This window comes from Ammospiza caudacuta, chromosome 7 (genome assembly GCF_027887145.1).
Source record: "Ammospiza caudacuta isolate bAmmCau1 chromosome 7, bAmmCau1.pri, whole genome shotgun sequence".
Taxonomy (NCBI): Eukaryota; Metazoa; Chordata; class Aves; order Passeriformes; family Passerellidae; genus Ammospiza; species Ammospiza caudacuta.
In genome coordinates this window covers 34,440,508-34,454,614 of record NC_080599.1, presented here as the reverse complement: position 1 = coordinate 34,454,614, position 14,107 = coordinate 34,440,508, and the positions used below count along the sequence as shown (strand labels likewise).

The 14,107-nt window shown below is 43.7% G+C and overlaps 1 protein-coding gene across 1 annotated transcript; it reads right to left on the bottom strand.

Annotated features, from left to right (window-relative positions):
• Positions 1-2,558: 2,558 nt before the first annotated feature.
• On the bottom strand, positions 2,559-12,883 carry LPAR3 (lysophosphatidic acid receptor 3). Its single transcript, XM_058808915.1, has 3 exons — positions 12,662-12,883; positions 9,451-10,208; positions 2,559-3,099 (listed from the first exon to the last, which is right to left on the bottom strand). Exons 2-3 carry the CDS (start codon positions 10,184-10,186, stop codon positions 2,750-2,752), a joined length of 1,086 nt encoding a protein of 361 aa, XP_058664898.1. The 5' UTR covers positions 10,187-10,208; positions 12,662-12,883; the 3' UTR covers positions 2,559-2,749.
• Positions 12,884-14,107: the final 1,224 nt, after the last annotated feature.

The following is a 14,107-nucleotide window of genomic DNA, read 5'->3' as shown; positions in this document are numbered from 1 at the left end:
AAGGTTTCCCCAGAGGCATGGGGAGGGAAACAGGGGTGGCTTTGGTGAGAGGACACCAGAAATTCCCTGTGTCTGCCAGACCCAATGCCAGCTGGCTCCAAGACAGACCCACCCTGTCCAAAGCTGAGTCCATCAGCAACAGTGGCAGCAGATCTGGGATAACTTAATAAGATGGATGGAAAAAACCTGTGCAACTGCAGCTGAAGTGGAGAGTGAGAATTTGTGAGAGAAACAACTGTGCCAACACCAAGGTGGGCAGGAGGCACCCCAGGCACCAGAGCTGAGCTTCTCCTGCAGCCCATGGAGGCCCATGGTGAGCAAAGATCTACCTGCAGCCTGTGGAGGATCTCATGCAGGAGAAGGGAATGCCCAAAGGAGGCTGTGAGCACTGGAAAGGCCATGCTGGAGCAGGTTTGCTGGCTAGTGACTCCATGGGGACCCATTCTCTTGGAGAAATTTGAGGAGAACTGTCTCCTGTGGGAGGGACCCCATAAAGGAGAGGGAAAGGGTTTGAGGAAACCTCACCATGAGGAGGAAGGAGTGGCAACAACTGATGAACCAACCCATTCTCTGTCCCCCTGCACCACTGTGGAATGGAGATAGAGAAAATCAGGAGTAAAGCTAAGCCCAAGAAAAACAGAGGATGGGAGGAAAGTATTAAGATCTGGGTTTATTTCCCATTATTCTACCCTGATGTGATTGGTAATAACTTAATTTTTATCCAAGTCAAGTCTATAATTGGTGATCAATCTCTCCCTGTCCTTATCTTGAGCCTTTTGTTTTATTTTCTCTCCCCTGTCCAGCTGAGGAGAGGAGTGATGGAGCAGCTTTGGTAGGCACCTGGTCTCCAGCCAGGCTCAGCCCACCACACCACTGTCTCTAAAAGCACCACTTTACATGCTTTTCAGAACACCAGAGCAGTGAAGTAGTATTTGCACAAAAAATTGCATTATAATAGCAAAAAAATGTGTAAACATTTTTAGCGTTGCTCAAATACAGCATCTACCTTGAATACTGGGCACATCCCTACCAGATGGGATGGGATGAGCATGCTGTGGGAGAGCTCTCTGAACAGGGCCTTACTGTGCTTGCAAGATATGCTAAGGCTGCTGTGAGGTCCCCAGTGCATTCTGCAAACCCCCTGCTCAGACTTTGAGCCAAGGGCTGGCTCTGTTTTGACCAACACAGTCCAGATATCCATGTGCAAGTGGCACCCAAGGAAGGATTTGTCCCAACCACAGCTGAACTTTATCTTCCAGCTTCATAAAGTATATTCTTGCTGTTGGCTCTTCATGTTGTTCTCTGATAATTCCAAGTGGCCAAAACTTCCAAAACTTTTCAAAGTGACCTCTGGTTGTGGTAACCTGCCTTGATACTAGGGATCAGACTTTCCCTAGGAGACAACACAGGAAACTCCTCTTGAAGTTAAAATGGCAACAGGGACTTCACTGCTGTTGAAACCAGGCAGAATGAACCAGCCTTTCAGAGTGCTGAGAAATTACAATCCAGTTCTTAATTTGAAAGTTTAAATAGAAGTTTACCATAGAGCTCTGTATGCTGGATCCTCTGTTACAGCGTAGTCCATGAGTCAAACTCCAGCTGTTTGGGCTGTGGCTGCATCAGCACTAGATTTGGTCAGTCACAATGCTGAAAGCCCTCCGTGGCTCGCTGCTTCATGGCCCCTTCCCCAAGTACCTGTTCCAGTAAGATCTGCTTGCAAACCAGAGGTTAAATGTGGTCCAGACAAGGCCTGACAATCAATGCATACTGTACTGTGGTAGGTGCTTACATTGATTTCAGGCTTTTTTTGCCTGTAAATTAATTTCTATTTTAATTTAAACTTCCCTTCGAAGTTCCCTTGTAAACCAGAGCTTTGGATCTCATTTCTCTCAGCGGCACAGCAGGTAAAGAAGAGCGAGCGCACCCATTTGATGTTGTCTAGGGAAGTAAAAAATGAGCACAATGAGCACAGCCTCGCTGCTTTTCTGTCAATCCACTCTCCGTGCCTGCCTGCACAACAGCAGCAGAGAGTGCACTGTCTGCCTGCAGCACTCACCCCTCTGTGAGTGGAAGAAAAATGGCTTTTCTGTGGAAGAAAAATGGCTTTTGTGCTTTCTGTACTCTCAGATCCTGGCAGTCCATGGTCAGACACTCACACACACTGACACCTGCTCTGGCTCTCCCATCACAGCCAGGTTTCTGGCATAGCTTTAATAAACTATCAAACTACCAATTTTGAAAGCAAGATAAGGAGGAGGAAGAGAAGAGGTAAGCATGAACTTTTTCATGAAATTCACAAACCAAGAAAACAGGTCACAATTCTGTCCAACCAAGCTGGCAATCCTCCTCAAGATGCACAGAAACTACTCAAAGCATAAATACTCAATGAATGCCAAACCTGCACAGTCAGGCAAGTTTCTTCTCTCTGTAGGAGCTTAAGGAAGGTCTCCTTACATTGCTTACACTTTGTTTCCATGCACAAGATGTCTCTGAGAGGTATTTATTCCATTCACATGAAAAAACAATTTCATGTACTTGAAAGACAAAAAGGATGGCAGTACAGAAAGTTTTCTTCATTACAAAGTGTTTTTCCATCAGGCAATTATTTATAAGAACTTTTGTTAACACTGGAGTTGAGGCTCTGGAACAAAGTGGATATATTGTTTACTAGCTTTGCCAGTCGATCTCCTCTTACAAAACCTCTCCCTCCCCCCTCTCCTTTTCCAGCCAAGTCAGTCCCTTGCATAGCTCAGGAGTTTCCTTTGTCACCAAGATCTCCTTTGCCACAAATTGTCCCTTGAATAATGCCATCTTCAATGTAGTGGCCCGAGATATCCGTGCTCCTGCAGAGAACTGTCGAGGGGATCCGGGACGAGCGTCTGTCCTGGCTCCTGTCCTCAGAGGAGCAGCAAATCATCCTTTTCATGGTAGCCCACATCTCATCATCTTTGTATGAATAAATTATTGGATTCATGACAGAGTTCAACAGGGCCAGGAGAAGAAACCACCTTTTAACATGCTGAATCCCACAGTCAGTACAGTTCAGCCCATCAAGCAACAAGACGACCAGGCCAGGGGTCCAGCAGACAACAAAGGCACCTAGAAATATAGGAAACAATAAAAAGAAAACCAAATCTGACTTCAAACTTCTAGTGTTGGTTTTGGAATGTTTAATATCTTACAAGATTATTGATTTTGTCAAAATTCTACACAAAAATGAGAAAAGCAGGCGAGGACAAAATTCTAACGACAGTAGCAAGATTATGTCTGCTACAGCTTCTCTAAGCAGGAGGCAGGGCAGCTCTCAGAAGACTGCAGGGAGCAAGAATCTGAGCTGCTGACAGCATCAACTCAAACACACATGGGAAAAGGTCATCACAACAATGATTTATCCATGCTGATAAATAAACAAGAGCTCTGGAGCATTTAAAAGCAGAGAACTGACACTGGAACACATTTCCTCTGTTCATCTCTTTCATGTACTGGAGGAGAAGATATCAAGTGGTTCACTTCCACCACTGCCATAATATGATCTAAAGAGACAAGCCACCCCACAGCTGACTCTGCAGTGCCAATTAATAAGACAGGTATCGCATAATTTCCACACGTCCTGGCAGGGAAACCCACAGCTAGTGTAGGATGTGTCTCTCCCTACAGTACACCAGCACCGTGGGCTCCCCTGTCAGAGCTGAGCCCACCTCCTGCCTCTGCTCCCTTCCAGGCTCTGCATGCTCAGACACAGTAATTCAGCTGCAGGAAAAAAAATTAGCTACACAGGAAAAGAGAGGAGGAACAAACAGATGAATTGGTGAAGGTGAAGTGAAGGGAAATGAAGGGGTAGGAAAAAAAAAACCAAAAGCAAAACAGAAAAAGTATGAGGAAGTAAGTGCTTAGTGGTGGGGGAAGAGAAAACTCTGAGAGGCAAAAAAAAAATTAAAGGGAGAATGAGGTAGATATTGGACTGAACACAGCACAAAGAAAGCATTAAAACCACAGCTTAGAAGGCAGTTAAATATTGCATTTGCACCTTCCCGTGTTCCTGCACACCCACACCATAAATGAGGGTGAGCAGGGGTAACATTGCTAGCAAATGCAGCCTCAGGCACCAGCTGGAGAGGGGCCCTGTCCTGCCCCATCTGCCCCTTGGTCTCCCCCTGCACTGCACCCTGTGATCCCTTGCCCAAGCCCAGGGAAGGAGTGGCCATATGCATGATAATACTAACTTAGCACAAGCCACAATTGCTGTCTGACATTCAGAAATAGAAAATTACAACTCTGCCCAGCAGTCACAGTTTGAACAATGTACCAAGGAAATTCCAACCACTTATCACAGCAGAGTTTCCCCATTTTGGAGCTTAGAAAACAAAAAAAAAACAAAAAAAATTCAACAAATAATAGCATCTACATGCCTAAAAGCTCTCTGGGGATGTGGATATCTGTTCAACAATTTTGGTAGAACAAGCAAGTCCACCTCATCCTTTCAAAGCTGGATATTCCCATCTCCGATCTGTGGAAGGCAGCAGAGGGAGGGAGCCTGGCAATGCCCAGGAGCAGCCAGGCACCCACCAGCAGTGCTGCACACACTGGCTGGGGTCAGCAGCACTGAGACTGCTCCCCATTGAGGACTGGGGTGGGCAATGCCCATGTGACAGGCAGGCCATAATGGCATGCTAAGGGGATTTGTGGATTTAGCAAGCGCTAGGGTTGCTGAAAAATGTATCAGACAAGGTATTGTGGATCTTGCTGCAACATTTTGCTCCTGGACTGCAGACAAAATCCAGCTGATTTACTCTGTTCTAGGCAATGCTGAACAGAAAGGCAAGAGACCACTTTGTTCAGAAACTGAATTTTCTCCTCTGCTGTACCAAGATTTTTGTGATGCTAAGTGCTAATTTCATGGTGTTAGTTTTGAGATACTGGTTAACATCAGTAACATTCCTCCATTGCCCACTGGCATTGGGAGCTGCATGCTGCTACCACAACACTTGTTTTCCCTGGTCAGTCTCTGTACTACACACTGGTTTGGCTCCTGCATGCTGAGTAAGCAGTTGAGAGCAGCTCTCTCTTATCATCTACAATGGACAAAACACTGCACAGAATGGCTGTCCTGGGGTTCACCAGCAAATCCCATCAGCTTTAACAAGTTCTGTAACCCAACCAACCACCCAGACAATACTGTGCCTGGTTAAGAGTCTCAGTGAGTGTTCAGACACAGAAGTTTCACTAAAAAGGGTCACTGGCAAAGCTGCCAATCCACCAGCTCCATGCAGAAACTGAGATGGTAACAAACCTTCCTTAAGAACAGACACTGAAAGCATTTTGACCATTGTACCATAAAGAGTGCAAGGTGCAACCACGCTTGTATGGAAGCCAGCAGGAGAGGAAAGAGACCCCAAAAGGCACATTTAACAAAAGACACAGAAATCTCTCCTTTAAACAGAACCCAAAACTGCAGGCAAGAGTGGCCACAAACTCATAGGATGTATTCCTGTCTATCTATACAAGTAAACCCTAAAAGGTTTCAAAAGTAAGGGAAGATAAAAGACACCTTCAGGCATGTCTCCACACATTTCCCACAACCAAAAACAACGACAGGGCAATGCAGTGTCCAAGTTACTGGATAATGCTTTCTTGGGGTTGCTTTGACTCCATCAAAAACACATTTTGCTCTTAGCACCGCTTAGAGATGAAAGTGAGGCACGTCTCAGACTCACAGCCTTGCTCAGATTTTTTTATTTTTACCACCAAGCTTTCAGAGGGAGCCATGGTTAAGCATAAAAATACACCTTAGTCTCAGCCCTTCAGCAATTTTCTTGTTTGCAGAATATTTATCCCATAGGAGCTCCCCTCCCTGACAAAGTGACACACTCTAAAAATAATTTGACTTCTGGGACTCATTAAAATTCACAAAAGTGACATGAAATACAGCCTGACTGCCACATAGATTGGAACAACTCCAAGTCTCTTCACCAAAGAGAGAGTTCACCATGCCTCAAGGTTAGTTTGAGGATTTTCCATTATATTTAACCATGGAATTTCTTGTATATTACATCATCTCTGTTTAAAAATTAATTCCTGTGGATCCAGAAGCACTACTGATGCTTCAACAGCATCATTTCATAAACTCCTGCACATCAAGGCTGTCCCTGAGCATGCCAAAACTGAGATTAAAAAAAAAGCACAGTAGGTTCCAGATGACAATGCCACATGTGCGACCAAGTTAAAACAGCAAGTTACCAATTAAACTATAAATTCACTGAAACTGAAAATCATCCCCTCCAAAGCTGCTATTTCAGCAGGAATCTCACTGCCAGGTTCAGAGGAGCTACCACATACACAACCACCTGAAAATCCCACACCCACACACCTGCAGCCTCTCTTCTTCAGAGCTGCAGCCACAGGCTGCGCTGGGACTGTGCCACAAGGTCAGCCCAAGAGGATTGTAGCCCCTTTTTCCTGGTTCCACATCTTCCAGTTTCACCTAGATAACACCCTGTGTTTCAGCATGCCAAGGGGAAAGCCTCACTCCCATGCCATGATGGACTATTTCAGGGGTCATGGCAGGAATATGCAGGTGACAGAGACCTGGCTCCCAGCCTCTGAAAGGGACCCTCCAAGCCTAAGGGACCACAAGCTGTGGTCACCAGGAATCCATGAAATGACACTAAAATCTCAATTCCCCCGGGTCTCAGCTGTAGGGCCACAGGAGGGGAGCACCCAGGGAGGACAGGGATGTTTGGCTGGAGGGGCAGCCAGCACAGCCCAGCCTTCCCAAGGAGGGAGCAGGAGGAAGCTGGCAGGAGCAGCAGTACCCAGCACACACAGCCTGCTTCCACACAGCAGCACAGCAGAGGGATTTGGTCCTGAATCTCCCATGAAAGCAATAGAGCCATGCGGTAACAAGAATATTGGGGATTATTATGCATTATCCAGCACAGCATCTTGGATTGGGCTTTTAGTTAAAATGGTGTCAGGTGTGTACTCCAAAGCATTTTCAGATATTTCAGAAAAAAGCATTTAAAATAACTGCTTTGGGCAAAACCCACGAGCTGCATATAGCTCCAGGCTCTTGCATCAGTGGTTATGAGCAGAATTTTGGAAGAATAACTTTTGGTGATTCCTGGTAATTGGAAAGTCCAGAAAAAAGCCATTTGGCTTTTAATGCATTTTGCACACAGTGCTTGAATGACTTGGCCAGGAGAGCACATTTCAAACTGTTCCAAAAAAATAAGTTCTCATTTTTGGAAATAAATGGTTATAAAATGCCACTCAGAGTCAAAATTTGGAGAACTGATATGAAGGAACATGCCAAGATATATTTCCTCTGACCATGAGCTTGCAGTAGACTGTACACCCAGCAACACCAGCACTAATTTAACTTCTTTGGAAGCAGGCTCTGTTTCAGTTTTGTTTCTGACTGACAAAGTACATATACAAAATTAGGATCTCTAAAGCAGCATGCAGGCTAAGTTAAATTTGCCTAGTCCAGCACACAATAGCATTAAATGTTCTGCCTGAATTGTAGTTCAATTTCATGGCTGAAAAGCCATATGTTGTGAGACAGAGGAAGATAACGCTGAACTTCTGATCAACCCATAGTCCTAAGGCCCCACTCCCTAGGAAAAGAAAAACCAAGTTCAAAATGAGATTTTAAGGGGTTTGTTTCCACATAGCAGCACAGAGAACACTGAAGGCTTGCCCAGGCTGAAGGACCTTGAGGGATGAGGGAATGGCAGCCACCAGCCCTGTCCCTCCAGCTCCCACACTGGCTGCAGGGTGCAGTCCTGCTTCAACAGAAATGCTCAGAAAACTGCTTTTTAAAAGTGCTCTGGTTTCTGTCTCTTTCCAGTGCAGCAGTTAACTACAGTCTAATCATCCCTATGCATTAGGGCAGGATCATATTTGGAGCAATTCAGAGTTTTCCTGCAGGGATTTTCTCCTTCCAGATGGATGGTTTAAGTTTCACTGCATGGGAGCTTAGGTGGGACAAAAGATGAAATCTTGCTCCTGCAAGTCAAGGGCAGAGGAACAGGAACAATCACCAAATTGACTCTCAAAAAAGAACAGTTGGGGGATGATTTAGAAGGAAAAGGCTTTGGCAGTGAACAAGCCAGCTCCGGAAGACACAGAAGAATAAGTGAGAACCTTGTACATACTTTCTTTTACAAGGTCAGGCAACGTGAAGTTTAATGGATTTCAGCTTCTGAAGCTCTTTAAGAGACAAAGGTGTTAAGCAGCACAGCAATATTATTTCAGAAATAAACCAATAAAATCAGATACCAAACGGTTCAAAGAGCCTCCAAAAACTGCAAGGGAAATAAAATGTCCTCAACTTGAACTTCTTACCCTGGCAAGTCCTCCCTCCATGAAAAATTACACTTTTGTCCCAGAGCTCTCTAATACTACCATGCTGCAGTATGACACACCAGGCACACATGACCATCACCTTTCCCAAAAGTTCCAGCTCTGCTGCACTGGCTCATCCAACCTCAGAACAGCTGTCCGAGCAGTAAAGCCATATTTGTGGGTTAAGAGTACACCAGCACCTGAGCCCATCTTCACAAACGTCTCAGCGTATCCCCAGCTCCACCTGGAGCCCTGCTGACATGATATTTGGTTTCCAGGACACATCTTGTTCAGATTCAAGTCATTCTGGAGAAAATTTACTGCCACAGCTGGTATTTGTTCCAAGGATCAGTCACCTGATCCTTTCATCTCTAATTTAATGTGCACTACATCACAATTCCCTGATGAAGTGATCTGAGCTGCTCAAGTATCAACAGTGCCTTTAGGCTAGAACCCAGGGCAAATCTCATGCTATGATTTAGAGATCTAATGCTAGACTGTACCATCATTATCTAAAAGTACGTTGCACCATGCAATATCCACAGAATGAACGTGCATCCTTCCCTTGAAAAGCAAACCTCTGTTAAAGTCACAGACCCACCAGACATTCTCTCCCTTCCCCAGGGAAGGTGCATTTCCAGGGGGAAGAAGTTTCTACGCCCAGGAAACAGCCAAGAGGAAGATGTGCAAAGAAAACTATCAACATCCAACATTAGCGCTCATGGCCTTCTGCAAATACTAAAAAATATTACTTTGAAAATGTTCTACATCATATGCCTTTCTCTATAGTGATTTTGTATCTTCCCACTTTAAAAAAAGCAAAAAAAAAAAAATCAGCCAAAAACCTTTACCTTCAAATTTGTGTTTTGAGTCCTCTGTCTCAAGTTTCTGCACAGTGCAACAGCTCTACAAGTGTCTAAAGTAAACAGAAGCCTAAATGCCTCCAGCACTTAAAAGTTCAGTGATGTTTCTTTGTGTTAGGAGGGCTGAGCAATTTTTGTGGAGTTTTTTGTTGGTTTGTTTCAAATAAAAACTAAACCAAACCAACACAAAGCAATTCACTGGCACTGCCAGCCTTGCCCAGCATGGTTTGTGGTCTCTTACCTAAGACAGTCATGACAGTCTTCATCAGCTTCACTGGGGTTCTCCTCCGGCTGATGGACCCGCTGGTATGTGAGGACAAGACGTTGGTTTTCCTCTGGACATACATGTAGATTCTTATGTAAACCACCACCATAATGAAGAAGACAACCAGGTTTAAGACACTCCAGAACACCAGGTAGCTTCTGCTGTAAATGGGTGCCAGGGACGAGCAGACAGTAATGTCACAGAGGCAGTTCCAGCCCAGGGTCGGAACGGCGCCCATGAAAATGGCAATGGCCCAGATGGATATGATGAGGAAGGTGACTCTCTTCTTGGTGAGGTTGCTGTGGATCTTCATGCGCATGATGGACATGTGGCGCTCCACGGCGATGACCAGCAGGTTCACCAGGGACGCCGTCAGGCTGGTGTCCAGCAGACCCTGGCGCAGGAACCAGCGGTTCACCGTCAGCGTCTTCGACACCGGGCCTGTGTTGAACATCAAGAACACGTAGGCGATTCCAGCAAAAAAGTCTGCAGCTGCTAGGTTGGCCAGAAGATAGTAAAAGGGAAAGTGAAACCTCTTGTTCTTCACCACAGCTGCTATGACCAAGGAATTTGAGATAAAAATGAAGAGGCAGAAGAAGGTGCCAAAGCACAGAACGCCGATGAGCTGTGGCCCTTTCCACTCATCCGCCGTGTCCGCCTTTGTCCTGTTGTAGAAAAAGTCCATGCGCTTGTCATAGTAGCATTCGTTCATCCTGGATTAAAGGCCCTGCATCCTAGGGAGGGTGGGAGGGGAAAAGGGGGAAGATTGTTAATCAGCTAATAGTCCTTGCTTCAACCACCATACCTTCCTTTTTGGGGACAAGGGGTTGTGACAGGGACATGAGAAGTAAAAATTCAAGCTGTACAGGGTGGATACAGAAGATACTCTGGAGGACCACAGTGCATGATGCTTGGATGACTAAGGAACTTTAAAAGATTTTCCTACTTAAAAAATTCCAGCACAGTTCTTTTGCACAAGCAATCATACTGTACAAGCAACAAAGTAGAAGTTAAAAAAATTACTTTCTGGAGGTCATGGAGAAAATCTGAGCAACAGCCAAGCCATTTTTGCTGTGAAATCCCATGTTTGAGCCACAGCCCCATCATTATTTCCATTTCTCAGTGTAGCCAGTTGGGATAGGGAAGCATAAATCATAACCCTTCTACTCTACTGACTAATTAATAAAAGACCCATTGCAGAAAAATATGAATTCAATTATATATTAATAAATGTAAAAAGGTATGTACATAAGATACTACAGGCATATATATATTCTGAGTGCATATCTGTTATTTACTACTAGAGAACTTCAGTATATGTGCTGAAAAGAGAAAAATATTTTCTAGATCTTTGACTAGTCTAAAGCCAGGAATTATTTTACTGGGCTCTCAAGCACCACACAGCCCAGTTATCTTTAAAACCAAAATCCAGTTCCCTACACAACCACAGGTTAAAGCAAGCCCCAGGAGCAGCAGTAGTGCTGGGGTTTACTTCTCATAGCCACTCAGCACTATTTTGGACACAGGGCTATTAAATCTGATGATGGAGAGGGAGTCCAAGTTCCAGCTTACATCACACTTGTGCTGCTCTGGTGAGGTCAATGTCAGCTGCTTTGGCAACGTGCCTGCCTTTTTTATGAACCAAACTGAACCTGCACTAATTCACACAGGACATCTGACAGCAATCACTCATGGCTGCTGGAGCCCATGCAGGGTCTCATAGCTCAGAAGGGAGAGTTTGTGTCTGACCATCACCATCCCTCACATTCACTGTCAGTTTCTGAAGAAAGGTTTTAACAGTTCATTAAGAGATATTGTATAGTTTTAGCAAAACCCAGGAACACAGCCATGGCACAAAATGCTAGCTATTATACAGAGTGGCACCAACAAAAAACCTAGATGAGGTGGTTACAGGCAGAAAGATTTTAAAAGCATAGGCCTGCTACCTCTGCAGCTAAAATTGTTAACAGATAAACATCAGGTTCACTTAGCCTATTATTACCCTGTGGTTATTTTACAGTTAAATCTCATCTCCCCAGGGACTGGGTAGAAAATTAAACAATCCCCAGCAGGCTTGTTAATGCACCACCGTTATATTAAAGGCTCCTTCCAAGCTTTGAACGAAAATGGTCCATCATTTGTCATTTACATTATGCTACCTGTGTTATTTCATGCAATATTTACAGTAATATTAAATCAAATGACACTATTCCATAATGAATATTTTCAGGAAATTTATCTTTTTTTAATATTCCATTTTTCTGAACTAGCTCCTTAGCCTTTTTCCTTGATTTTTCTTAATTCTCACCTAGTAGTCAACATGAAAGCAGGCCACTTGACATTGTTGTCCATTTTATTACCCTCAAGAACCTGGCCAGCCACTTTTTTTAACAAAGACTATTACTTATAGCATCAAATTTAAACACATAGTCAGAACTAAGAACTGCTACTTAAGGACAAGAAGTGGAAGGAAACAAGTAAATCATCCCTTGTGCTGAAATATTACAGAGCATCCATCTAAAAATAAAAAAGCCTCAGCAATGCAGATCCACTGCAATGAGTCAACAGGAACTCAACGCCCACTGCTCCCTGTTCAGGGAACAAGGGGGAGTTGGGCAGTCAGCACATTCCCCATTCTCACCTAGGAGCTACTCAAAAATCAAATCCACTCTGTAAGGGACCACAAGTCCCTGAGGAGCTGCAGACAACAGCTACTGGAGTAGCCCAGTGCTGGGGACCCTGCCAGCAGAGAAGCCTCTGCTCTAACACATCAAGGCACCAAAGGACTTACTAAGCTTGACATTAAGCTTTTACAGAGCAGCCCAAATGCCTGCAAATAGAAGCAGCATTTTGGGCAAGAATGGCAGGGAAAAGAAAAAAAAAAATCCCAAAAAGCCAAAACTGTGAAAATTATAGGGAAGGTTTTCTGAACATGTTGTATCTTACTGTGTAATCATCTCAACAGATGAATCCCTTGCTTGCAGTGACAGGAGAATAAAGAAATCTACAGATGCTTTCTGCATCTCATCTGTTTAAAAGCTTAAAGAAATCCAAAATATCAGCTATGAATTTATTCTAAATACTTCAGCTTAATGAGGTCCCATCCTTATGAAGTAGTAACCAAAGAAAAAGACACATTCACACATCCATAATTCTCCACTGAAATAATTACACTACAAACACTTACTGTCACACAGCAGAGCTCAAACGACAAATTATTTTGAAAGAGATGTCTTGAGGTATTGAGGTGAGATGAGAAGAAGCAGAAAAGCATCCAGCTGAGGTCTCAGAGTCACAGGGCAGACTCTGGAGATTTCCAAATGGAAGCTGCACCAAAGCAGAAGCTGAACTGGAGCAAGTTCACATCCCAGTCCTTCGAAGTGGAGATGCAGCACGTGGATGTTTGCACCAGCCTGGGTGCAAAAAGCACTTACACACCAAGGCCTTGCAGACAGTGCAAGGTTTTCTTCACACCTTCATCTGAAGCCCTCCCAGCAGAATGAGCCTGGTACAGCTGGGACAGAGCTATGCAGCTGGATCCTCAGTGGTCCTGCCCCAGTCCACAGCAGGCACAGGGATGGGATATTCCATAGTTCCTGGCATGTGACACGTCCTGGCAGGGCTTTCTTCTCCAGGTCTTCTCTTCTGCAGTCAGATCAGAGATGTTTACCTTAATCAGGGCAGGTTTAAACTTAAGAAGAAAAAAATAACCCTTAAATATAACCCTTTATTTAAAATAATCCTAAAATATTACATATTTCATATCTGCTTATTAAGTACACAAGAATTTGAGTATTCAGGCAAAATACTGTTCAGTTAGTAAAAAAACAGCTAAACTTGTTAGGCCAGACTTAAAAAGGCAGGAGAGTCATCCAGAGTTTGCAGCAGAGAGCTCTCCTGTTGTGCTACTCACTTAAAGAAGAATTGCCTTATTTTGATTTGAAATTGGCTCTCCCAAGTTTGAGAGTTCTTGGGTTTTTATGAGAAAGGACAGCAGATAATCTCTATTCACCTGTTCTACACCACTTGGTGTTTCCTATCCCCTCTGCAGATCTCCAGCAGTTATCACATACTGCATATTCTGCAGGGCAGTTGAGCTAACAGCTTGCTCTTTTACTCGCAGGCAAATACAACAAAACTTGTCAAGTGCCAAAAACATACCCTTGTCTAAAAGGTTCTTTCTCTCATTTCAACTTATTTAATTACCTCATTTCAACCAATAGTAGCCACAAAGACCACAAACTGATGGACTATGTACTGCATTTTCCAATACCGCTCTTGAGTAAACATTCAAGCTTTTTCTCTTTTTTGAGTGGGAAAAATCCTCTGTTCCAAAAATCTCAAAGGATTTGGCATTTTAGCTAAACTGTTTTCAAACTTAAAAGCACACTTCAAGAATTCTTCCCAATATATAACATCTTAAGCATTATTTGTCTTAATGACAGATGTATATATTTTAATTGCTTATAAATTCCTCTATGACAGTATAACTCCTACCAAGTCAGGATATGTTCTTCACTGTTCTTTAAATAAAAGTCAAGAATTTGCATGATTGTGTATGAATATATTACACTAGCTACCTGAATAAAGAGTTAGTGAAATAAAACAACACCTAAATTATGTTTTTGACAAA

What these genes read in the sequence shown, in the direction of transcription:
- LPAR3 (XM_058808915.1), bottom strand. Translation starts at nt 10,186, where the DNA reads ATGAACGAATGCTACTATGACAAGCGCATGGACTTTTTCTACAACAGG. An exon ending in GACTGTCATGACTGTCTTAG is followed by an intron (nt 3,100 to 9,450) that starts GTAAGAGACCAC and finishes CTATATTTCTAG; the next exon opens with GTGCCTTTGTTGTCTGCTGG.